General features: G+C 38.2%; 2 protein-coding genes across 2 annotated transcripts in view; one reads left to right on the top strand and one right to left on the bottom strand.

Annotated features, from left to right (window-relative positions):
- LOC134678667 (peroxidasin-like) overlaps positions 1–18,588 on the top strand; it is a 29,169-nt gene extending 10,581 nt beyond the window's left edge. Inside the window, exons 2-7 of the mRNA XM_063537311.1 lie at positions 5,661–5,876; positions 7,231–7,302; positions 10,505–10,737; positions 10,983–11,282; positions 11,682–11,954; positions 12,035–18,588. Coding sequence (XP_063393381.1) covers positions 5,661–5,876; positions 7,231–7,302; positions 10,505–10,737; positions 10,983–11,282; positions 11,682–11,954; positions 12,035–14,886 — 3,946 coding nt within the window. The 3' untranslated portion in view covers positions 14,887–18,588. The remainder of the gene's footprint in view (positions 1–5,660; positions 5,877–7,230; positions 7,303–10,504; positions 10,738–10,982; positions 11,283–11,681; positions 11,955–12,034) is intronic.
- Positions 18,589–19,475: 887 nt separating this feature from the next.
- LOC134679403 (acyl-coenzyme A thioesterase 13-like) lies at positions 19,476–24,185 on the bottom strand. Its single transcript, XM_063538298.1, has 3 exons — positions 24,016–24,185; positions 23,427–23,614; positions 19,476–19,661 (listed from the first exon to the last, which is right to left on the bottom strand). The coding sequence occupies exons 1-3, from the start codon at positions 24,100–24,102 to the stop codon at positions 19,505–19,507; spliced, it is 432 nt and encodes a 143-aa protein (XP_063394368.1). The 5' UTR covers positions 24,103–24,185; the 3' UTR covers positions 19,476–19,504.
- Positions 24,186–24,631: the final 446 nt, after the last annotated feature.

The raw sequence follows: 24,631 nt of genomic DNA on the forward strand, positions 1-24,631 counted from the left end.
GTACAAGCCGGGGTTCAACGCGAGAATGTTAAAGACGCACGCTCTTACCGCTAGACCACACCATCAGCGTTCTCCAGTATACGAGTAACTTGGTTAAGGACTAGTGGGTATTAATGACTGAATTTCCCATTTGTTTAAGTACATACTTAGCTTTAATATTGAATAGGGCCACCGGCTTGTACACGACTATGGAAATCCGCTGAACCAATGCAGGCCAATGCACATACGTTGCAGAACGTAAGCAAGCATCCAAAACCACATTCTGCCTTTGACACCCCCAGTAAATCCAGTAATCAGAGGGCCTACCGCGAACCATGTTCGATGTATTGCCTGTCTGACGCACTTGTGAATTTGTACGTAAGTGTGACAGGGAGGCAACACGTCGAACGTGGTTCGCGATATGTCCTCATGCAGGCATCAGTATTCAGGCCGCGTAGCCAAGATGCCGATCGCTTACGCTCCGTAGCGATCGAAACGCAACTGTCACTGTCGCACTAATATGGAAGAGTGATAGAGAGACATAATGGTTTTCGTTGTCGAAGCAATAGCGATTGTAACCTTGGCTAGGCCGGCTGTACCGTCTATATCGTTTCTATGGCGTTTTACATGTGGCAACCACAGGTCTAGAATGATGCTTACGCTTAAGAGAAAAGGGGATAGCTTCTCCATATAAACGTAGTCACCATTTTCCTCTCTGGATGTTGACATTATGGAAAATATTTTATATAGTTTAACGTAAGTATATTAACTATATTAGCTATGCTAGCTATTTTTTGATTCAACCTCTTAAGGTAAAAAGCTTTAATTGCCAACACTTTGTGTTCGTGCCCCGACGTGCTAACTAGCACATGATTAGTTATAATACAAATTTTTAAATGCTCCAAACTCTTATAATTCATTATTCGTTAAAAATCAAACGAAGGGGTGTTATGTTATTATTGTTAATTAAAACAATCACTGATATTAAAGACATTTGTATTCATTATTAAATGATTTATCAAGTACAATTAGCACAGCCATGATTAGCCGGAAAATCATAGCGAGAGCGAAAGAGTTGTCAGTCCACAGATACTAAACTCACAGATAGCATATCTGACAAGGGGCAAAGATGTTGTCGATATACATCAAATTGTGTAAAACTATTTTCAATAAGCGATGTTAATATCCAGAGAGGAAATTGAGGACTATGTTTGTATGGAAAGGCGATTTCGTGCGGCCGTCCACATTCGGCTTAAATATAATTGAAATGTTCATTTCAGTCTGTAACTACAACTAGGACGTAGGAACCTCGATTGAAATGGCTGCCTTTCATAGTTTGAATAGGTAACGATAACGATGTACTATTGCATACGTATAAGTACAAAATCGGATTAGGACTTCCCTCGAAATCTCTAGAACAGTCCTGAAATTTGGTACCTATGTATGTTAATTAAATGTCTCTTTTTCATGTCCATATTTGATGAACCGCCTCCATCTTGGGAAATGTGTACAAGCTACAAGCTTTGAGAAATTTGCATTTTACTCGGAATCTAAGTTCTCTATGACAATATGATGTAAGGCAAGGATAAAATTCTACACAAAAATGTCTTCGACACTTTTGCGGAAAAAGTGCATGTTCTTAGAGAAAACACTTGCTGAATCCTGATTTAGCGCTTTTGCCCTTCAGAGGACATTCTCTAAATAGGAAAGTTGGAGGAATATGAATTCCACTTTTGTCTAATACATTAGTGGATGGTCTACCCCAAAATCAACATTTTACTCAACTGTGACTTATCCAGAAAGTTGGGTTATGGGTTTAAATTAAATACTGATATTCAGTACACCCTGATACGGCTGATACCCTGTAGATTAGGATACTGGACGGAATCTTTTTAAATGACGTATCGGTAGATTTCTCTTGAAGCCGAATATTTCATCATATTTTTTCTTTTAGCGTTAGCTAGGGGATATATCCCCTAGTAAGCTGAAATTAACCTTGATTAGACCTTTGGCAGTGAATCGAAGGTTACCGATAAATACGCATTGTTGTGTATGCTCTCAGCCATGTTACAGTTGACAATGGCAGTGAATCGGCAGTCAGAGGCGCGGCGGCGGCGTGGTGCGCGCCGATCCATGTCATATCAATCAACAGATTAGACCCCACAAGGCCTATAGGTAACATATTACGCGCTCACTACTAGTCAGTGTGCCCATATTTATAAAAAATACCGGCCAAGTGCGACTCGGATTCGCCCATCGAGCGTTCCATACTTTTTGTTATACCGGCAACAGAAATATCTAAATCATCTGTGAAAATTTCATGAGATAGCCTGGTGACAGGCAGACGAACAGTGGAGTCTTAATAATAGGGTCCCGTTTTTACCCTTTGGGTACGGAACCCTAACAAGCCGCGAGCCGAAAGTTAGGGTCGGTTGCACCAAACCGTCTGTCACCGTTAAAGCGTTCGCTAAATTTTATTGTATGGGAAGTTTCATACATCACTGCTGATTGACGTTAATCACTCTGTTAAATGTGGTTGGTGCAACTGGGCCTTAAAGTATTTCCTACGTCAAAATAGCCTTCGTTTAAAAAATTTCAAATGAAACAGAGCGGAGTAATCTGCCTGAAAACATAATAAACGATGATCTCTGGTTTATTTTCCCCATTACCCATCTAACGCTAGCCACCACGCTAACCACAAACTCACTGCACTTTAAATTTGCGGTAATTTATATTGAGTTACATATCACTTTATAGACTTTATAGTTAAGCCGTTACAAAATGGCTTTTGACGCGTACCGTCAACAACTAGCCAACTGCCCGATTTTTTCCTGAAAATAAAAGCATAATTTTCAAAAAAAAAGTAAGTATGAAAGCTTAACATTTTTTTCTTCCTTACTGAATAAATATTAGCAAAAAGATTTTTTTATTTTTAAGTCCGGAAATATGTATCAAAGGGCTCTAAATTTTTCTACATGATCTAATTTGTCTAAAAATGAGATTTTGGGCAAAGATACCCCTGGATGAAAAGTTGGCTAGTTTGACGGTACTCGTAGCCGGATACGCTAATTCAAAGAGAATAATACGAGTATGTACCATGTGACTTCAAAATGTTACACAATTCGAAACTTTTAATTTGGTAAAAGAGTATCTAAATCATTTACTATTTTATGGAATGGAACTTTAAGCCCACATACTCATAGAATATAGCTTTAAGCCCACATACTCATTAAATGTAGGCAGTGTAGCTTTATTAAGCCTACATATCTACTATGAAAATAGAAATCATTTATATTTCTATAGTACACAGTACGCCTACATTAAACCTCAAATAAACCAACGTCTATAAGATTCAGAAAGCTGATCCAAGTATTACGTAACGCATCTACGTACCTAGTTACCGTAACCCGGAAATTCGTATCCCACGATTTATTGTTTCTGAGAAAACTAATAAAACATGCCAACTTAAGTACCAAATACAAACTTATTGTACCATAAATATCTTTAAATCAAGACGACAGTCGGCTTTGTTAGCTATTCGCTATTGAGTAATAGGAGAACATTTATGACTTGCTGAGCTGTTACAAGACCTATCTGCAAGACTAAAATTGTACTCCGTTTTTTATTACTTATTAGAAATTTGATAACCTCAAAAGTAGTGGTAGGTAACTTTTTTCCTCCAAAATTGAATATCGTAATATCATAGTTTACACATGGTTGTAGCGCAATATTACTCGTAGATATCATTGGAACTCTAACATCTCGGAAGAAAAAGTTAATTGCCACTGCTTTTGAGGTAAGAAAAAACTAAACTTTAAAAATGAAAACCAAAATATGACTTTGCTAATCCGCGAAAAGATAATCCCACCAAAAACATTCTGTAAAAAACTAGCCAAGTCTCGATGGAGCTGCTTGTTTATCTCTAAAAAGTAATGAAATCTAGACAAAGTCGTGCCAAGTCTAAGGTTCCTTACTGCGATTTCTTTATTATTATAGTTAATGTTGTGTGACTTGGCCGTTGAAGGGTACACAAGGGTACAAAACCAGGTGCTCCATGACACCAATGCACCAATGTTTTTGATGGGATCTCATCTCTTTGTGTAGGCAGTCCTTCTTTTCGGGTACTCATACCCATACTATGTATACACATATCATAACTAAACATATCTTCATTCATACTCACATCGTACATCATAGTGTACCTTTACTTTACCTACTATTTGTAGGAACTGCAACAGTAACTTTGTAATATCATATATTTATATGGGATTACAAACTTACTTATGCAGTTCTTAGATCTTTAAAACGTGACTGATATTGCAATATTTTTAGGTTTTCCCTTTATGTGGCCATTAAACCCTAACTCTGTACCAAATTTCAGCTCTCTGAGTTTATGGGAAGTACTAGTTCTATTCTGATGATCATGAGTGAGTTTCATAAATGCGAAACTTTGCTTTCGCTTAACTTCGGAACTAAATGACCTACAGACTTGAAATTTTGGATTTTAAGTATGTGATTATAGCTTACTGGATGACCAAAATTTCTGCGTTCTGGTCTTATCCAGAGGTTCTCAAATAGGGGCCTGAAAATGCGGCGAAATGGTTCCAGTAAAGGATGGTACGGCAGTGTTTGCTTCGCGCTCGACTTGGCGGGGGCACTGCCGTGCCCCCCGATGTGCTAGTCGACCACAAAGCCAAGTACTCGTAATATTTTGGTTTTAATTAATATGGATTTCAGCAAAGTAACGCCTGAATCAATTCATTATTTATACTTTAAAAAACGGTGTATGGATATCGAATCAAACTAACTCTGCATGGCATTTTCAATGACAAAGTGTCGAATGTCAACATAAGTTACAAATTTCCACACTTTGTTTTGTCAAAATCGGTGCAGAGTTAGCTTAGACGAACTGTATACAGAATGTCCCTGTAATATCAAATCAAACTGGCACTAGTGCAGGGTTGCCAGTACATAAATCTTGATTATACGATCCTGTGCCCGCAATTATACGAAATTCGATTGCATTATACGAGTACAAAAAAAAAAACTATTATTTTAAATCGATTTTTTAACAACTGGTGAATTTCGGTTTTCACGGTAAGCCCCCAAATTGCGGGGATCTTTCTCTTTTACTCCAATGACAGCGTAATAAGAGTGACAGAGAAAGATGCCCGCAATTTCCGAACTTGGATTTTCGCGGTTATAGTCCACGTTAGTCTACTGCGAACCACGTTCAACGTGTTGCCTCCCTGTCACACTTACGTACGTATTTACAAGTGCGACAGAGAGGCAAGACGTCGAACGTGGTTCGCGGTAGGCCCTCTGATTGGCACACTGTTTTTTGAAGCATTGACAGTAGTTTGACATCGGTGTTTTTTTTGTATCCAATTATACCGATTGACCAACTATACGACATGTATACGAAAATAATTTAATTATACGAATTTCGTAGCCTATTATACGATCTGGCAGCCCTGCACTAGTGGGAGGACACCCTAGCCAGCATAACATGACCCCAGTAAAAGTTGCACGATTTTAGAGTTATTGGCAAATATTTATACGTGCAATCCGCTACCAAGCTATATCCCAGGGGCTTTAAGGAACAACCATAGTGCTGGTTTGCTGGTGCCTCGATATAAACACCAAGTCCAACCGACCCTAAGTTGATGTTAATGTTGCAGAGATCTCCGTTTCAACAAGATCTACGACGTCGGCGGAGGCGTGTTCACGCACATGCACCAACTACGCTCTCTGCTTCTCAACGACAACCAGCTGCGCGCGCTGCGCTCCGGCGCCTTCCACGGCCTGCGCCGCCTCAAGTACCTCTATCTCTACAGGAACCGCATAAAGACTATCGACCCTGATGTCTTTAAGGGCTTGCCGCATTTGGAACAACTGTAAGTTAACCCTTAACTCTAATTAAAGGTATGAAGAGGAAATTACTGATGTCTTCTATTTCTGGCACTTAGGTAAAAAAGATTGACTTTACGAACTAAGTGAGTACATACATATAATATAGAGGTAGCTACAGCTTGCTATTTCTGATCGATATATGTAGTGCTCTAATTGATAAATGATAACTAAATAAATGTGGTTGTTTACATTAATTAAAACTGTAGTTAGTCTCAATTTGTTTACTTGTTCGCTAATGGCGAATCGTAATTATTATATCATAAAATTCATAGACTAATATCAACTACTTTATATGGTCAATATTGCGTGAATTCGCTATCAAACTGAATTTTAAGCAAAATAGTAATGACGCGAAATTTACGCGCAAAATAGTAACGACGCGATTTTCTTCAAATCCTGCAATCTAAACTGTGTACCTACTCAGCGGTTTCAGAGGAATTTCCTCCCGCTGTAAAAAAATCCTAGGTTTTTTGAGGGGCTACAGACCGGGGTTCAACAAACAAATAACATTCATGTTTTTAAAGAATTTGAAATCCGGCATGAGCATGGAAATGCAAGCGTCCATAGGCATAACTGCTTACCAACATACGGGCTGTTGTCCAACCGATGTGGTATAGGTACATAATTATCGTTATAATGTTTAACAGGTACATATTAATGTAAAAAAAAAGTATTAGGTTACATGTTGTTTTTATCAAAAAATGCGCTTCGTAACATGATAAATATTACCTCAGAGCCGGCATGGTAACCTCGATAGGCGCCGTGATGAGATAAGAAACTTCTCTGTAAAAGGAGCCAGTCGATGGCCCCGCCGATAGACTGACACAGAAACTGATGCCATTGTCATGCTCACGTTACTACCGCGAATCATTTCAAGTAGGCACTTTATTAAGTACCTAGGGATTCGTAGTTTAATCAACCGCGTCATTGGAGCTCAAAGGATAATCACACAAGCGTGTGCACTCAGATACGTCTAATCCGAATACGAATCTATAACGAATGACTGGCGAGGATTACAAGTACATTGCACATCCTAATTGTGTTTCAAGTCAATTTCAAATATAATTAGCTTGTAGTTTCATATTATGGTACTTATGTTACTGTTTTTAATGTTATTATCTTATTATTAGGTAATCCTTTTGCTATTAAATGGATATTAGACCGGAAATTAATATCGTGACATCGTGACTGTTCCATTTTTACCTATGATGGGTGGTTTTATGTGTGTTACACGTTTCTTTTTCTCAGTTTTTAGTTAGATGAACTTTATTTTGTCGTTCTTATATAATTCAGTGTCTAGTTTTTTCACTTTGTTTTTATTCTTGTTTGTGATTTCAGCTACTTGCACGTGAATGAAATCCACGAGATACAAGCAGATACGTTTTCAAACATGCCCCGCCTGGAACGCTTGTAAGTACACCGTACTACACCTATTGAATTGACATATTAGCTCTATTCAGGTACATATACATTTTTTTTAGCCTGTAGAAGTGTCCCACTGCTGGGCAAAGGCCTCCCCTCTTTCCCGCCATTTGGTCCTATCCTATGCACACTCCCGCCACTCTTTACAAAATGTGTCAAGGTCGTCCCGTCATCTCCGTTTTGGTCTTCCTTTGCCCCGAGATCCGTCCTGTGGGACCCAGTCTGTCTGTAGCTAATTTGGTCCAGTGCTCCGGGTGCATTCGGCTATAATATAATTCTACCTATATAATTCTTAATAAATATCTATATCAGTGAGTTCCTTTAATTGGATCTGTATCAAATTGCTATTTATCTAAGATAGCACAAGCCCCGCTAATTGTGCGTTCAAAAACCGCAAATTACGGTTAGCTTAAATAAAGATAACTGTATTAGTTATACAATTCAAATAGGTTATATTAACTTTAAATGTGTCTTGTTTTACATAAATTATACATGTGTCGTTTGCATGCCAAACCGTGACACTAAGCCCACGATGAAACCAAAACGATCCTGATAGAGTCAGCCTAAGAAAAGTCTGCAGCGGATTTGATAGCCCACGCAGTGCAAGTATTATTTTAATCGTCAAACTTCTATGAAATTATGACGTATAAATAACACTGGCACTGCGAGGGCTATCAAAATCGCTGCAGACTTTTCGTGGCTTAACTCTAGCGCGTCCTCTATTACCTATGGCCTAGGCTAGTCTATAAATAGTCGGAACTGATACGGGACAGTGGACAACTTTTTTTACCTGAGGGCTGAACTTGAACTTTTTTATGTAATAACTTAAATACGGTGACAGTCCCGTATATACGGGACGTATGGCAACTCTACCCACCTATGGCTCAAGATTTAGTAAAATTCAGTTAGATACGCGTGATGTTGTAGGTAAAATAGCAATTAGCAGATGCCGATGACTCCGAGTAGGTGGCATATGGCTTTCAAGGTTTCTTTAACTAAATTATTAACCAAATTTAGAATAGGTAGATGCTTGGTATTATTCAAATCTACCTCACTTTGGCATTATCCTTTTTATTGTCTTTTTACACACCTGCCCAAAAAAGCAGTGTATTGTTTTTGATACAGTAATGATATGACTTAATGGAAGTTTTGAACTTAAATAGGTAAGGGTATATCCTATCTAAAACGTATAACGAGAGACTCTGGAACTAAAGGTAAACAATAAGACCTACAGCACAGCATAATCAAAAATATTTTTACAGTACATATGGTCCTATTTTTCTGCACTAGTGCGTAAAATAGCACTTTTCGTGCGATGTCAAAAGTTTAAAGGGCCATATATGTACTGTAAAACGTTGTACGATACACGTGCGAATAGATAATTCGCAACTCGTGTCGATTTAAAACACTTCCTTCGGTCGTGTTTTAATTTATCGCCACTCGTTTCGAATTTCCTCTTTTCCGCACTTGTATCGTAAATAACTATTATTTTATTAACATGTTTTTCCTAATATAAAAATGATTGTTCATTTACAAAGAACCATGACTCGATTCATACTGATTAGTTTATTAGTTATTACAATTGCATAAGTGAGCGTTAAGTGTATTTGCGTATGCACAGTTGTCATTCATATAGCTTACAGGGAAATCACTTCAGACTAACTATTAAGGAGTGTGATAATGATCTTCTATTAGGCGAATCCCGGGAGACTGGCCTAGGGGCGCCGTGCGACAGCCACCTACTATAATTTGATGCTCTCCCACGTCCCACGAGAAACCTTGTTCAGTACGACCATCAAAATACATGGTCGACATTCGGGATCACGACCCCAAAATCACTCAGTAGGGTTTTGCTTCGTCTTTCGGACTTCTCTTTACCGACAAATAGATAATTCAAGTTTGAATTCGTTATAGAGATCACTTTCATGCTAATAGTTCGTTTGAGGCGAGCACTCGGGACGTGATAACTTGATAAGAACTGAGCTCCAGACGTCGTTATGTTTACGCGTGGAGAAACGGGCGATGACAGAGTTCCGTCTCGAGGAACTTGCGAGTGTTTATTAAACTTATGCAGTCGCTGGCTGATAAGTAACAGGAACTTTTCAATCGTTCCCGGTAACTAGGTATATGGCACAAAAAAGTATTCGCATCTAATCTTTATATATATTTTGGTATAGGTAGCATAAAATGTGCCTACTGTACTCACAACTGGGTAATTGTGCTCCAACAATTTTTATATTAGAACACTGATCTCACAACCTCCTTAAGCGGTATTACAACATGATAGTAGTGATAATCTTCTTTAAATCGGCATATACCTATATTAACATACCTACCACAATATAATAATATTAATAATTTTAAAATTCAAATTTGTTTCGAATTTTCGAACCAAACTACATAGAAAGTAAAGTAGGCACCTTTTACGGTTTTCAATTTAGGGTAGCTATTCATATAGCTGTAGCTGGTAGAATTGACATTTAAATGATGATTTTGGATGATACATATTTAATGAAATTCATTTGGATTTGATTTGGTTTGCTTCTCTCGTGGTTCAGTTTTGGAATCTTTCGCTTGCTCGGGTAACAATATTAGCACGAGCGGTTAAACAACAACTTTGCAACAACAACAACTTCATCTCCATACAATTTAAGACCTAAACGCAAAATATGTATTTAATTTACAGCTGTCCCCATACCCAAGCTATGTAAAAAATACTATAGGTTGCCAAACATGTATTAAAAATGCAAGTCTATGCTTGCAAGCGACTTCCTTGGTGACTAATTACCAGGGCATGTAACAACATACAAGCAGAAACCGACAACCTGGGGGACAACCCGATTCGGATTTTGCAATAGACTTCTATTAGATATCTTTTAGACATCAATAAGATACGATAACGATATGTTTAAGATCTAACCTGTCAAATTTGACATTTGCGCGATTCTGGAGATACTCTTGAACGATTTCCACAGGATATGACTTAGAGATCTAATTCACATCTAAGTAATAGATATCTTACTCTATCTAACGTAAAAGTGACATTGGTTGCCCGAATTGCGCTGCAAAAGAGAACTAGTTGATATCTAAACTATAACGAATCAAGAATGGATCTAGTACGTGTCGTCTCTTATGAATATCTTGAAGTTCGAATACGGCAGTGGGTCACTAAATCCCTGGCTACTTTTAGATATATGCACAACAACCGTCTGGCGCACGTTCCCTTCGGCTCGTTCACCGGCATGCCGAAGCTGCGCAAGCTGCGACTGGACAGCAACGCGCTGGTGTGCGACTGCAGCGTGCTGTGGCTGGTGCGCATGATGCGCGCGCACGCCAGCATGAACGTGGCTGCCACCTGCTACGGCCCGCCCCAGCGCCTCGGGACCTCGCTCGCGAGCCTCAGGGAATATGACATGCATTGCAGTGAGTCATTTATGAAAACTTGCAAGATTTTAAACTAGCATATTTACGAGTACCTATCCTTTTTTTGTAAAAAATGTAGACTTCTTTTTTTCGATTTACGTCAGCCGATATGTTTGAGAAGGAGATCAATATATAATCCAAAAGAGAGCTGATGTTTTAGAGTTACCTACCGATCCATGTCACATAGACAAAATGCATGTGTGACATGAAAGTTCACCTAAACTGAACACCCGTTTCTTTTTTAGAGCAACCCGAAATACACGAAGGGCCCGAAGACGTAGTAGTGGAATTTGGCAAGGATGCTATATTTAGTTGTACCGCCGCTGGGGATCCAAGGCCCGAAATAGTATGGTTTCGCGACTCCGTAGCCCTCCCTCTAGACGCGACCCGATACGAAGTACAGTCCAACGGCAGCCTTATGATACACAACGTGGATGAGACTGACGTCGGAGTCTTCGAGTGCATGGCTAAAAACCCCTCTGGAGAAGCGCGTTCAAGACCCGCGCGGATGATGATGATGATACACGACGAGCCTAAAGAAAATGGTAAAATAGAAGAATTTCGTTTATATGATTATTGTATTCTACATATTCGATGTTGTTTTCTGCTCTGAGCTCACTGTTTTTTTATAAAGATTTAATGCGATTCTTGGTTTCTGGCAGAAAGGCAGCGTAAACGAATTTATCATTTAAAATATTTCCAATTGAAATCAAACCTTAAATATACACTTTTATGGAAGCGCAACAGAACGCACGCTCCGAGAACGCACATTTGTACCTGTAGGTACATTTCTTTTAATTATTAACACGACGTCAACGCCAACCGCGGACTCTCGGAGCGTCCCGGAGTTTCGATGTCGAGATTCATATTAAAAAAAGAAACTAAAACGATTCAATTTGTAGCTATACATTCTAACAGTCACTATACAGTCTATGTTTTTTCAGAGGTTCCCGTTTTCAAGATCAGGCCCAAAAGTCAAGTGGTCAAAAAAAGAAACGTTCGAGTTAGGTTCGATTGCGTAGCTAAAGGAAATCCACCACCTCATATCGCCTGGTACTTCAAAGGCACTAGGCTTCTACTTGACCCTCGAACGGATTTAAAACTGAACGGCTCGATTTTCATCGATGACGTGCAGTACGTCGACGCTGGGGAATATACATGTGTAGCGGAAAATGTACTTGGCAAAGTTAATGCATCAGCTGAACTTAAAGTATTAGGTAACTTCCCTGTTGCTTTTGATATCTTCTTATAAATCTGTAGTTGACGCCTGTTTCACTAACATTTAAATTTGTTGCAGTTCCCCCTTCATTTAGAGATGTGCCAAAAGACATAACGGCTTCCGAAGGCGATAAAGTTGAATTCACTTGTTCGGCTCGAGGATCTCCAAAACCTGTCATAAGCTGGTTCATGAACACCATGTCTCTACCAACAAGCGATAACTATGTCTTTACGAATGAAAATGAAAAGTTTACCATTCTGGAAGTGACAAAGGATGACGCCGGGATTTATCATTGCAGAGCGGAAAATTCCGAGGGCATTACAGAAATTTCAGCAGTACTGAATGTAGAAGAATTTAAAGTAATACCGCCTCGCATAGTTCTTAAACCGGTTGACACCGATGCTTACAAAGGAACATCAGTTCAGTTACCGTGCGAAGTTGAAAGTGACCCTCCTGCCTCCGTGGAATGGACTAAAGACGGGTCCTCAATATTGTTAGAGGATAGAATATTGATAACTTTGATCGGCAGTTTAATTATAAATAATTTAACCCTAAGCGACACCGGCCGGTATGAATGCTTGGCATTTAATGAAAACGGTAAGGATATAGCATCTCTGTTTCTATCCGTGAAAGATCACACACTTCCAGGAGAGCAATATGTAAACATAGCGTTGACTGAAGCGACAAGAGACATAGATCAGGCTATCGCTAGAACAGTAAAAGAAATATTTCAAAACACCTCAACGAAAAAAGATGTCCACGAACTTTTTAGGATAGCTCACTTCCCAAACGCACCCGCACGAGAACTAGCTCGTGCAGCTGAAATTTATGAACGTACCTTAGACAAAGTACGAGATTTTATTCAAGGTGGCTTAAATGTAACTTCGGTACAACCATTTAATTATAATGATGTTCTTGGTCAGCAAAATTTGGATTTAATTGCACGGCTATCGGGCTGCACGGCACACCGGGAAAGTAAAGATTGTTCTGATATGTGCTTTCACAACAAATACCGCAGTATCGACGGCAGTTGCAATAATTTTGCCCATCCTATGTGGGGTTCATCTTTGACAGGTTTTCGGCGAATACTTTTTCCTATATATGAGAATGGTTTCAGTCAACCAGTGGGCTGGAACAAAGGGGTGAAATATAATGGATTTGAACTACCAAGTGCTCGGTCTGTATCTACCTCTATCATAACTACAACAGAGATATCTCAAGACGTCGAGATTTCGCATATGGCTATGCAATGGGGCCAGTGGCTTGACCATGACTTGGATCACGCGCTACCATCTGTAAGTTCACAGACATGGGACGGTGTAGACTGTAAAAAAACATGTGACTATGCAGCTCCATGTTTTCCCATTGATGTTCCAAATAATGATCCACGCATCACTAATCGCCGGTGCATTGACTTTATTAGAACTAGTTCGGTATGTGGATCAGGAATGACGTCCGTCTTATTTGGGAGCCTGCAGCCGAGAGAACAAATTAATCAACTTACTTCATTTATCGATGCTTCACAAGTATACGGGTTCGAAAGTGCTGTTGCTACTGACCTACGAGATTTGACTAATGAGAATGGATTATTGCGTGTTGGTGTTACATTCCCCGGAAGAAAGCCGCTATTGCCTACCACAGGCATAAACGGCATGGATTGCAGGCTAAACCTTGCAGAAAGCGATCGTGCTTGCTTCGTTGCGGGTGACATCAGAGCCAATGAACAAATTGGTTTGGCGGCTATGCATACTATCTGGATGCGGGAACACAATCGTCTTGCCCTGCAGTTGAAATCTTTGAACTCATTTTGGGACGGAGACAAGGTGTACCAGGAAGCAAGGAAAATAGTCGGATCTGAAATACAAATGATAACTTACACACACTGGTTACCGATAGTTCTTGGTAAGGAAGGTTACAAAAAGTTAGGAGATTATAAAGGGTATAATAGCAACTTGAACCCTTCAATATCAAATGTGTTTGCTACAGCGGCGCTAAGATTTGGTCATTCCATGATTAATCCAATATTGCATCGTTACGATGAAGACTTCGAGCCTATTCCTCAAGGACATTTGCTGCTGAGAAATGCATTCTTTGCTCCCTGGAGACTTGTCGACGAAGGCGGAGTAGATCCCTTGCTCCGAGGTATGTTCACAACACCGGCTAAATTGAAAACTTCTACTCAAAATCTAAATTCGGAACTAACAGAGAAGCTCTTTTATTCCGCCCACGCAGTTGCCCTAGACCTTGCTGCTATTAATATTCAAAGAGGACGTGATCACGCAATTCCTCCGTACACAAAATGGAGACAAGTTTGCAACATGACAGAAGTAAAAGATTTTGACGATTTGTCCAATGAAATATCTGATCCAAATGTACGAGACAAACTTAAGGAGCTTTATGGATCTGTTCACAACATCGATGTCTGGGTAGGAGGAATTTTAGAAGATCAGGTGGACGGAGGTAAAGTTGGCCCACTATTTAGCTGCCTTCTATTGGAGCAATTTAGGCGTTTGCGAGACGGAGATCGATTATGGTATGAGAATCCAAATGTATTTAAACCTGAACAATTAGATCAGATAAAAAAAACAAGTCTAGCTCGAGTGCTGTGCGATAATGGTGACAAAATTGATACGATTGGTGAAAACGTATTTTTGATTCCTGAAGTACAAGATGGAATGGTATCCTGCGATGACCTGCCTTCAATAGATATTCGATTTTGGGCAGATTGCGAATCGTGTGGAGATTATAGAGAAAGTAATACCTTGTCGCGCTCGCGTAGGGCTACGGTGAACGAGACATTCCACGATGAGCGTATATTTGATTTAGAACAAGCAAATGAAGATTTGAAAGAAACTGTTGCCGCTCTTTTGAACAGGATTGAACAGCTCGAGGAAATTGTACAGGAAAATAATAAAATCGGTGACAATTAATGCCTAATAAGGCTCGCCGAAAGAACATAGACAATTAAAATGTATCTAAGATCTATACGTATAAAAAATAAAAATCAATTTAACGAACGTGACCGATAAATTAAACACGCCAAAAGCACATTTTTGGTCATTACCGCCTCAAGTTTATGGTGAGCCACAAGAGCAAACAAAGGCTAGGTTTGACACAGTGCAGTCTTTTAACATTGCCTGTTTTTTGACCTTTGCTATCAAGTTAGTTAGTTACTTACTTACTTACATACAAAACTTTTTTAGCCAGTTTAATTTTATCGGTCACGTTCTTTTCATACCTAACGTTAAAAAATCCTTCGAAGTTACTAAAATAAACAAATAAACCAACTCCTATTACTTTGAAACTTTACGGCGGTAATATGGTATCCTACGGCTTACGTTTGCCAAGGATTTTGATACTGAGGTACTTGAATAGGATTTATTTTGCAGTCATATAATTTGATTTTTAATACAACTCACATAGATCTAGATTACAGATTTCATTTATCTGTCACTAGTAATATTATACCTAACGGTTTTGTAACTACTAATTTTACCATTATGTTGTAACAGTTGTTAATTCCCTTTATTAAGAGTTTGAAACGATTCTAGAGTCCATCTACGTCAAGTCGCAGCAATTTGGCAGCGACTAAGTGTGGCAGCGCCACCTCGAACGTCATATTTATTAAGGTCAGCGCGGCCACACAGTTTGTCGCTGCTAATTCGTTGCAGAATGTTTTCATTGTCCCTGTACGGATATGATGGTCGTATTTGTCTACGTGACAGCGTGATAAAACGGTGTCCGTCTCTTTCTATCCCGCAGAGTTAAAAGGTGACAGTTGTTTTATCACGTGGATAAATGTGGATAAAGCGATCCTCAATAGGCTTGCAGTGTACGTCAAATACGGCGCTTCTGATACGGGATAGCGTGGCCAGAGTCTAGACGGAGTTCGTTTTATTTTTATGTATTTAAAATTGCAGTACGCTGTGTCTTAAGTTGCTTTCCATGTTAGCGGGTAAGTAATCTAGTCTTTATCTGTAATAGTTTTAAAGATTAACCTTACAATAACTTACGTATGTGCTAATATTTACAGGTTATTTTATAAATCGAATATACTTATACTAAGATCTTTGTAAATGTTTGTTTCGTGGTCTTGATAATATATGAGTAAGTATGAGTCGGATTTTATCATTGGGTACCTAAGTATTTATTCATAAAATGGTCTAAAATTATACCCTTACTAACATTCACGATTATAATATACATATTCTTAGGTACGTCCGTCCTACGTCCGGACTAAGTCCAAAATTAATAAATTTTACCTTTACTTATGACTGTTTGTTCTTACGAGTTTATATAATAAGGAATTATAAATTTGTCATTACATCATTATTATTCACTATTAATTAGTATCATTACATTATATGTATTGCATGTACAACCATTTAGCTAGAATAAGAATTAGGTAAGGCCAATGCGGCCAAATTCGTCTACGGGAAATTCTGGAAGTAGGTAATAGATTATTTCTAACAATAGATACATTCAAGTAGACTATTGTTAAATACATCAATAAGTAGCATTGCTTCTAGTTCCGACAGTCAAAATCAGACGATACGCTCCCGCCAAAAAAATATAACAATATTTTTCCTTTTATTTCCCGAAAAATATCTGTTCTCATTTAGATACTCATAACGGACTTGACTGTTTATTATGTTAGACAAATGCTGATGATTTGATGAATAATAGGATAGGGCACTAAAATGTTTAAAAAATTCAGTAAGATTAATAACTTTCAAAGTATGCAGCAGTTATGTCAATAAAAAACATATGAGTTCCGTCATACGCCTACGTTTGGATGCTGTGGGTATCAGTGATATCACAGTAATTTACTAAAATTCATGTCTGTAGCACGATAAAAAAAAATCCTCAGTAAAAAACTTAGATAGAGGTACATCTTGTATTGTAGTTGTGTAAAATCCTAATAACAACACATCCATTTTTCTCGTAATGTAGTGACTTTAATTAGTGTTTAATAAATGTTATTGATGTGCTTCCTTCAATCTTAGGTGTAATAAATATTATACATTTAATAAATCTAAGTGTTGTGAAAGGTATTGTATTACATGTTACTTGTCTATGGCAAAATGTTGGCTGAAAAGCGGAAAAATAGCACCCAATAAAATATTACACATACTAAATACCTACTCTTTTTCTACTTTATTACTATATACGTAACAGTCTATTTGTTCTCAAAATTGGATAAATTAATTGTTGAATACTTATAAAATGTGGCATGAAACCTAAATGACTTGATTTTTTTAATTAGTTAGGTACCTACAATGTCAGGTTGTAGGTACATTTCGGGAGGCAAGTGTGAGCGCATTTAATGAATTATATTTTTCAGGTGAAATTCATGAATTATATTAGAACCTATTCTAGAATTTAATAATGTTATATCATAAAATACTTAACATGTATTGGAATTTGTATTAGGATGGAAATATTAGGGTTATTCCCATCCGTTACCATCAAAGTTACTCCTTAAAACCGGTAACATATTTTTTTTCTCTACCACCGGGAGTAAGACAGATAAAATAATCCCGTACAAGGAAATATAATTCTCAGTAATTACCACGTAATTATGTATTTTTATAATATCACCTTTATTAAGGAGTGTTTTTTTGTTTTAATACGTCGACAGGTTATTAAATTTATTATTTAAGTATGTATATTAGAACTACATTCAATTTATTTTGGGGGTAGTTGCTGGGAATTAAATATCCCATCTTTTTCGTATGATAAGTTAATGAGATAACATTCTTGGCTATTGCCAGTGGCAGGCGTGGCTCACTCCGCGATTTCGTCGCTTTGCTACATGTATGTACCTAAAAGTACATTCGTTCCAATCCAATTTTGGGGAAAGTCATAAGCCGCGCGTGGCGCTGTCGCCACCTAGCGGCCATATCTGTGCTGATCGTAACAGGCGCGTTTTGTTAGAGAGTGAGTCTTCTGTACCTAGGACTATTATTTATTCTGTGCCAGTGGGTACAACTTGGCGGTTTCATCTGGGAATAACGCAAATATTGTAGTGCGATGAGGAGGGTGATAATTTAATGCATTGGTATAGAGCAATGCCTGTCCAGTGTTATGAGACTACCAACAACTGAAGGGATCAATATCGTAGAGTAGGAATTACGAAATATCAATCATGATTAAATTTAAAGGGGTGAAACCCTAGCATTAGGTCCTACCTACTTAAAAATATATTTATGTTTTGTTAGTGATTTACACTAAGAAGCCCTTTACACTCCTATTTCATGTAACATAATTAATAATGCTATGAAAAATTACTATTAAAATTTTAGATGACTTTAAGTATGTGAGTACATTTATGCCTATTGCCTACCATAAGTATTTAATACGTTTGAAAATCCACCGTAAGAATGACAATAAATCCATTACATTTCGGTATTATCCTAAAGACCAAATTTTGTAAAAATGTGTTGTATGGGACGGGGTGGTCGTAATAGTGGTACCGTCAGTAACTATTAACACATCCTATTTCTACAATAACAATATTAACAATGGTGTGTTAGGATACTGTTGGCCACCTTGGCCGTCACTATCTACTTGGTGCTGACTACTCAGTGGCGTAACGTGAACTAATCTAAACGTGGGCGAAGTCGCATCTGCGAGGCTCTTTTCTATCACTGTGAGTACGGTGACCGAAGGGGCCTCGCGCGAGGCCCGCTAGGAGCGCGAGGCACGCTAGGAGCGCGAGGCACGCTTGGAGCGCGAGGCCATGAGTGACGGCCCACTTCGCCCACGTCTAGCTAAGTAGCTACGCCACTGACTGTACTTACGATAATTCACCAGCAGCAGTAAAAAGGCTCATTTAGACGGTGCGAGAACTCGCATGCGAGTTTCATTACATTGCGGTATTTGATTGGTCAGTTGGATTGGATGTAACCAATAGTCCTCGATGTAACTAAAATCGCATGCGAGTTGGCGCGTCGTCTAAATTACATATGTATTTGGTTAGATTTACATAACTATTTTATCTACTCTATATTAACTTACCAAAATACTACCTATTTAATGTGTAGATCCATCTATTGTGTTAGGTATGTGTGTATTTGATGTTCAAATTAACTGTTCAATAAATATAATGAATGTCATGTTTGTGTTTTATTTTAATCACCACAGGAATACTTAAATTAGATGATTGGTTTAAGATTCTGTGTTTGACCAGGATCTCTGGAACATAGTCTTAATGATCCAGAAATTGGTAAGTAAACCCATTCAACAACATCCAAAATATTGGATAACTTAACCTCTGACATTTTTGCATTGTATCCTAATTAAAATCATTTTACTATTTTTTGAGGAGGTTTGAACTCACGAGCTTTCGTGTTATGTGTCAATTTAAGGGTTAGTTTTTGTCATGAAAATACATAAAATATAATACATTCATGTCTCACTTTTTAGAGTTCCATAGTTAACTAGGATCCCTTATACTTTAGCCATGTCTGTCTGTGTTAATGGCCGTACTTATAGGTCTATAATGAAACTATGCAGCTAAATATCTACATAACTTTTATTTACGAGTCATACACCTATATATTTGGTATGTCTACCTGAAGCTAATACTTTATTAGTGGCTTTGTTCCGTACTTCAACTTCTAAGAACGCAATCTTCTTACCCAACTTCTTTGTTACTGCTTCTACTTCTATTTCATCTCCTTCTTTGGCTGCTGTGTAGTATCTGAAAAGAAAAAAAAAATACATTGCACACAGTTGTGACCATTTCGCATTCAAATTAAATTGATTATGTTATCAATTTACAGTAAATATGTAGGAGCAATCCCATTATTGTAACTGAATTAAGAATTTGATTAAAGACAATCCATATTAAAATTTAGTTTTAACTTTTAAATACTTATAATTATGATCATCTCCCTCTTGCATTAAAAAGTTTAAACCTACAGAGTTGGAAGTATACATTCTCAATATATAATTATAATTACCAGTACACTCCTCCATTCCAGGAGAGTTCTGGGAAACTCCATTCAAGGAAGCCTGCTGCCTCCAAATTGACATACCTAATTGTTTAACTGTTCTGGGTTTATATAGGTCTCCTTCCTTTAAGAATACTGCCAACTTCATGCTCGCTCTGGATGAATTAATAGAAGGGTCAAAAGTGGCACCAAGTGGTTCGTGTAATATTACACTTGGCGCTGGCTAGCCAGTTCCTTTGCTTGAACTTGGCTTGACACGCTGCCGCGTGTCTAGATAAGCAATTCCAATAATACGAAGCAATTTATTATTGCTGGCGATATTAATATCGATATACTTTCAGATGATGTGCACAGAGCTAATGTTACTGAATACTTGTGCCTCATGAGCGAACATGGTTTAGCGTCAGCCATAAGTAAACCCACTAGAGAGCGTGCTTGCTTAGACCACATTTTTGTCAGATCGAAATCTAAAGTAGTAGGTATGGTTTGCGAAACAGATGTAACAGACCACAAGATGGTTGCCGTTGGAATCACCTTAACCCGATCCAGGCCAGTAGTTAAGAATAAGCTCCGATCACTTATCGACTTTGGTGGCGTTGCTGCTGAACTTTCATTGGTCAACTGGGCCCCGGTCTTGGAGGCAAACGACATGAACCTCGCTCTTGATTTATTTATGTCAACCTTCGGATCCGCAGTTGAAAATAACACGCGGGAAGTAACTATAAGTAGAACGAAGTTTACATTAAAACCATGGATGACGCCAGGGCTGCTTCGATGTGCTCGGCATCGAGACAGATTACACCTAAAGGCAAGGCAAAATCCAGATGACGAAATTTCAAAAGTAACTTACAACCGGTACAAAAATTTCTTTAACAACCTTCTAAGGAAGCTAAAGCACGAATACGAACAAAGCCTTCTCTTGACCCATAACAAAAACCCCAAGAAGCTGTGGAGCACGATAAGAAACATATGCAACATCCCAAAAAAACCGACTCAACACGCTGACTTAATTGATCCTAGTGACCCCAAGCAGTCCTTGAATAGGTGCAATAACTTTTTTTCGTCGGCGGGTAAAAAGCTTGCAGATACATCTTTTGCTCAAACTGGGGATTGTGAGAAGTCTTTGGCCGCCAAGGTAAACATAACAGAAAGTCCCGCCGAATCCTTCTTCATGCACCCTACAAATGTCAATGAAATCAGGAATATTATCTCGCAGCTTAAAAATAATAGTGCGCCGGGCCTGGATGGTATCAGCGGCGATCTGATCAAATCTGTTGGCCACTTATTATTGCAACCATTAGTACATATTTATAACCTAAGTTTAAGTACGGGTCACTTTCCTGAACAGTGGAAAATAGCATCTATCACCCCCATATATAAGGACGGACCTAAGAATGAACCTGGCAACTATAGACCTATATCCCTACTCAGTGTACTCTCGAAGATTCCGGAAAAACTGGTCAATAACAGACTCATCAGGTTCCTAGAAAGGAGTGGAGCACTGTCTGAGAGACAATTTGGCTTTAGGGCACATAGGTCCACTGAGGATGCCATCTCGCTCTTGGCCAATCTAATTTCTGCCAACTTGGACAATAACATAAATTGCATCGGCGTCTTCTTGGACCTGGCCAAGGCCTTTGACACTGTGTCTAGACCAATACTCCTTAAAAAGCTTGAAAAATTGGGGATACGGGGCGTGTCATTGGACTGGTTCGAAAGTTATCTATTGAACAGGAGACAACTGGTTAGAGTGGATTGCCACAAGAGCGAGCTGGATAAAGTGGAATTTGGGGTCCCGCAGGGGAGCGTGCTTGGTCCTACATTATTCTTAATCTACATCAATGACATTCACAACATTTCCCTTTCCCACGCTGAAATAATCTGCTATGCTGATGACACAGTGATCCTGTTTAAAGGTGATACTTGGGAGAGTGTTTTTGCTGCAGCAGAAAAGGGTATGAGTAACGTCGCCTGCTGGCTACGAAATAACCTTCTAACCCTAAATAGCAAAAAGACTAAATTCCTGTGTTTTCATAAATCTGCCGCTTCCAGTCCCTCTAAATCTAAACAATTAATCAAAATTCATAACTGTAATAATTTCAATCACTTCACTCCTGCCCAACCGGCTTTTTAGTGGAGTATTATAAACGTAAGAGTTAGAAGTATTGAATGAGATTCTAGTCTATCAAATATCTCGGCTTACTCATAGACGAAAACTTAAATTTCAAAGCCCATATAAAATGTCTCTCTAACAGAATTAGAAAAACGATATACATATTTAAGAAACTTAGACACTCCGCAGACTTGATACTCTTAAAAAATATATATATATCCCTATGTCAGTCTCTAATCACATACGCCATCTCAGTATGGGGCAGTGCCGCCAAGACGTCAATCTTAATGGCTGAAAGAGCTCAACATTCGGTCTTAAAGGTAATGCTCAAAAAGCCCTTCCGATATTCGACAAGCAGCCTCTACCAAGAAGCTAAAGTACTCACAGTCCGCCAGCTCTACATACATAAAGTCTGTCTTTCGATACATAGAAACGCTGTTAAGTCTGAAAATTATGCGGAATTACTTTCTAAACGCGTATTTAAATTACCTATCCCGAGGGTAAATACCGCTTTTGGGAGACGATTTGGCGACGTCCTTAGCTCTTTGATCTATAATACGGCCGTAAAGTTCCAGAGCGAATTAATTAATTGCACTGTGCATGTAGCTAAAAGGTTACTTTTTAATTGGTTATTATCACTTGATTATAATGAGACCGAGACATTACTTCTAAAAATTGTTTAAAACAATTCTGGAATAAATATAAAACTAACTAAACTAGATTAAAATTTGATAACTCTAAAAATTGTTTAACTCGAGACTTTAATAGAAATAGGTATAAAAATAACTGATTAGACTAAGATATTATTAACTGATACTAAAGTTGAACCTAGAAACAAAAATTAATAGTAATGTTATAACAGATTACAAAAATGTTATAATTAAAATTATTTTACTTATCTTAAGTTGACTTGCATGACATACAATGTACATCTGGTCTCCCGCGATACAGGCCTAGCCTAGTGCGGGGACTCCTGGAATCTCTGAATGTCAAGTTGGTTATGCACAACTCTTATCAGTAACTCGTGTTGTTATGTTACCACTGTATTCTTTCTGTGCAATAAAAATATTTTTTACTTTTTACTTTTACTTTTACTCGTAGTTTTGGAGATAAAAATAGCAGTCACTTATGAAAAATTCGCTTCTAAGCCAATTCTAGGGATAAAGTCCATAGCGGATAGCAGCAATATACTTGCCATCATACTTGAAATGCATCCCTACAACAAGAATTATGGCTTGAAATCAAATGACTAGAGAGGAATGTCAAATGGTTTAAGGATCAAGTTGCAAAGCAGGTCCCAAGCTCCTTTGGGTTGCAACCAGGAAAACAGTAAGAGGTGCCATTGGGTTTCAATGAAAGATTAAAAAATACTAAGTACCATAGCTATTAAAATACTCACGAGACACTAAGGTCAATGGACACTCCCCTGGTTTCCACATTGTCATTAGCTGTGAGGGCATATGTGGATATGGCATCAACAAGATGGGCGATGAATCCGCCATGCAGAGTGCCTCGTTGGTTGAGGTGCTCCGCTCCCACTTGGAAACCCGTGAGGAGCCTGCCGTTGCTACATGATATCACTTTAACCTGCAATGTTACAATGTAGGTCATGTGGGGAAAATGGGCATATAAAATGTATTGCAGGGCAGACACAATGGCAAGAACTCTTGTATTTGTATATGAACATTGCTCAGACACAGTCAGAAAGCAGAGCTTCACTCCTGCCCAACCGGCTTTTTAGTGGAGTATTATAAACGTAAGAGTTAGAAGTATTGAATGAGATTCTAGTATATACGGTATTCTCCACATTCACCTTATAACTAGAAACATTCACGATCCCTTTTTCACTTTTGCAGTCTTTGGCCCCGTGTAACAACATTACGGGGCCAGCCGTCCGTTTGCACTATTATTTGTTATTATGAATTACATTGAAGTTGAATGCATAATAATAAACTAGAATAAAAATTACATAAACAAAGTAGAAATACCTTGCGAAGGTTGTGATCAAAGCACTTTGTAGAAGCGATTACTTTCGTAAACAGCTCTGCAACTTGTGCAGCCTTATTACCACTCATAGTGTTTAATTATTCTATACTTTTCTTACATCATCTGATAAAACCGTGCAGAATATCTTCTAAATCTAACATAAATACACGGTATGTCATTCCCATCAAGGTACAGAACTACAAAAACGTCAAAGTCATAAGTGATAAGTGTCATGTCTAATGTCAATCTTGAAGATACTGTTCCAAATCGTGCCAAGAGTTTATATACAGAAGGGTAACAACCAATCAAATATATACAGGGTGATTTCTGGGTCGTGATCCAAATTCACTTTTTCTGACTCTGTAAGTGATCCATATTATCATATGGTAGTACTTGATTAAAATAGATCTAGTTTTATTTTTCAAGTAAACTTTATCTTATATTAAGTAATCATGGTCACCCTATGACTTTTGAAATACGCTGTTTGGAAAACGACAAGACGTCACATTGAGTAGGGTGACCAAATTGTATGCAAAAATGTTTTCTTCTACTTGTCGTTAGAAAAATAATCATCATTATTGGTGATAAACAATAATTAACAACATCATTGTGGTCATC

Source organism: Cydia fagiglandana, chromosome Z (assembly GCF_963556715.1).
Source record: "Cydia fagiglandana chromosome Z, ilCydFagi1.1, whole genome shotgun sequence".
Lineage (NCBI taxonomy): Eukaryota > Metazoa > Arthropoda > Insecta > Lepidoptera > Tortricidae > Cydia > Cydia fagiglandana.

What these genes read in the sequence shown, in the direction of transcription:
- LOC134679403 (XM_063538298.1), bottom strand. Translation starts at nt 24,102, where the DNA reads ATGAGTGGTAATAAGGCTGCACAAGTTGCAGAGCTGTTTACGAAAGTA. An exon ending in TTGATCACAACCTTCGCAAG is followed by an intron (nt 23,615 to 24,015) that starts GTATTTCTACTT and finishes GTAACATTGCAG; the next exon opens with GTTAAAGTGATATCATGTAG. An exon ending in TCCATTGACCTTAGTGTCTC is followed by an intron (nt 19,662 to 23,426) that starts GTGAGTATTTTA and finishes TTTTCTTTTCAG; the next exon opens with ATACTACACAGCAGCCAAAG.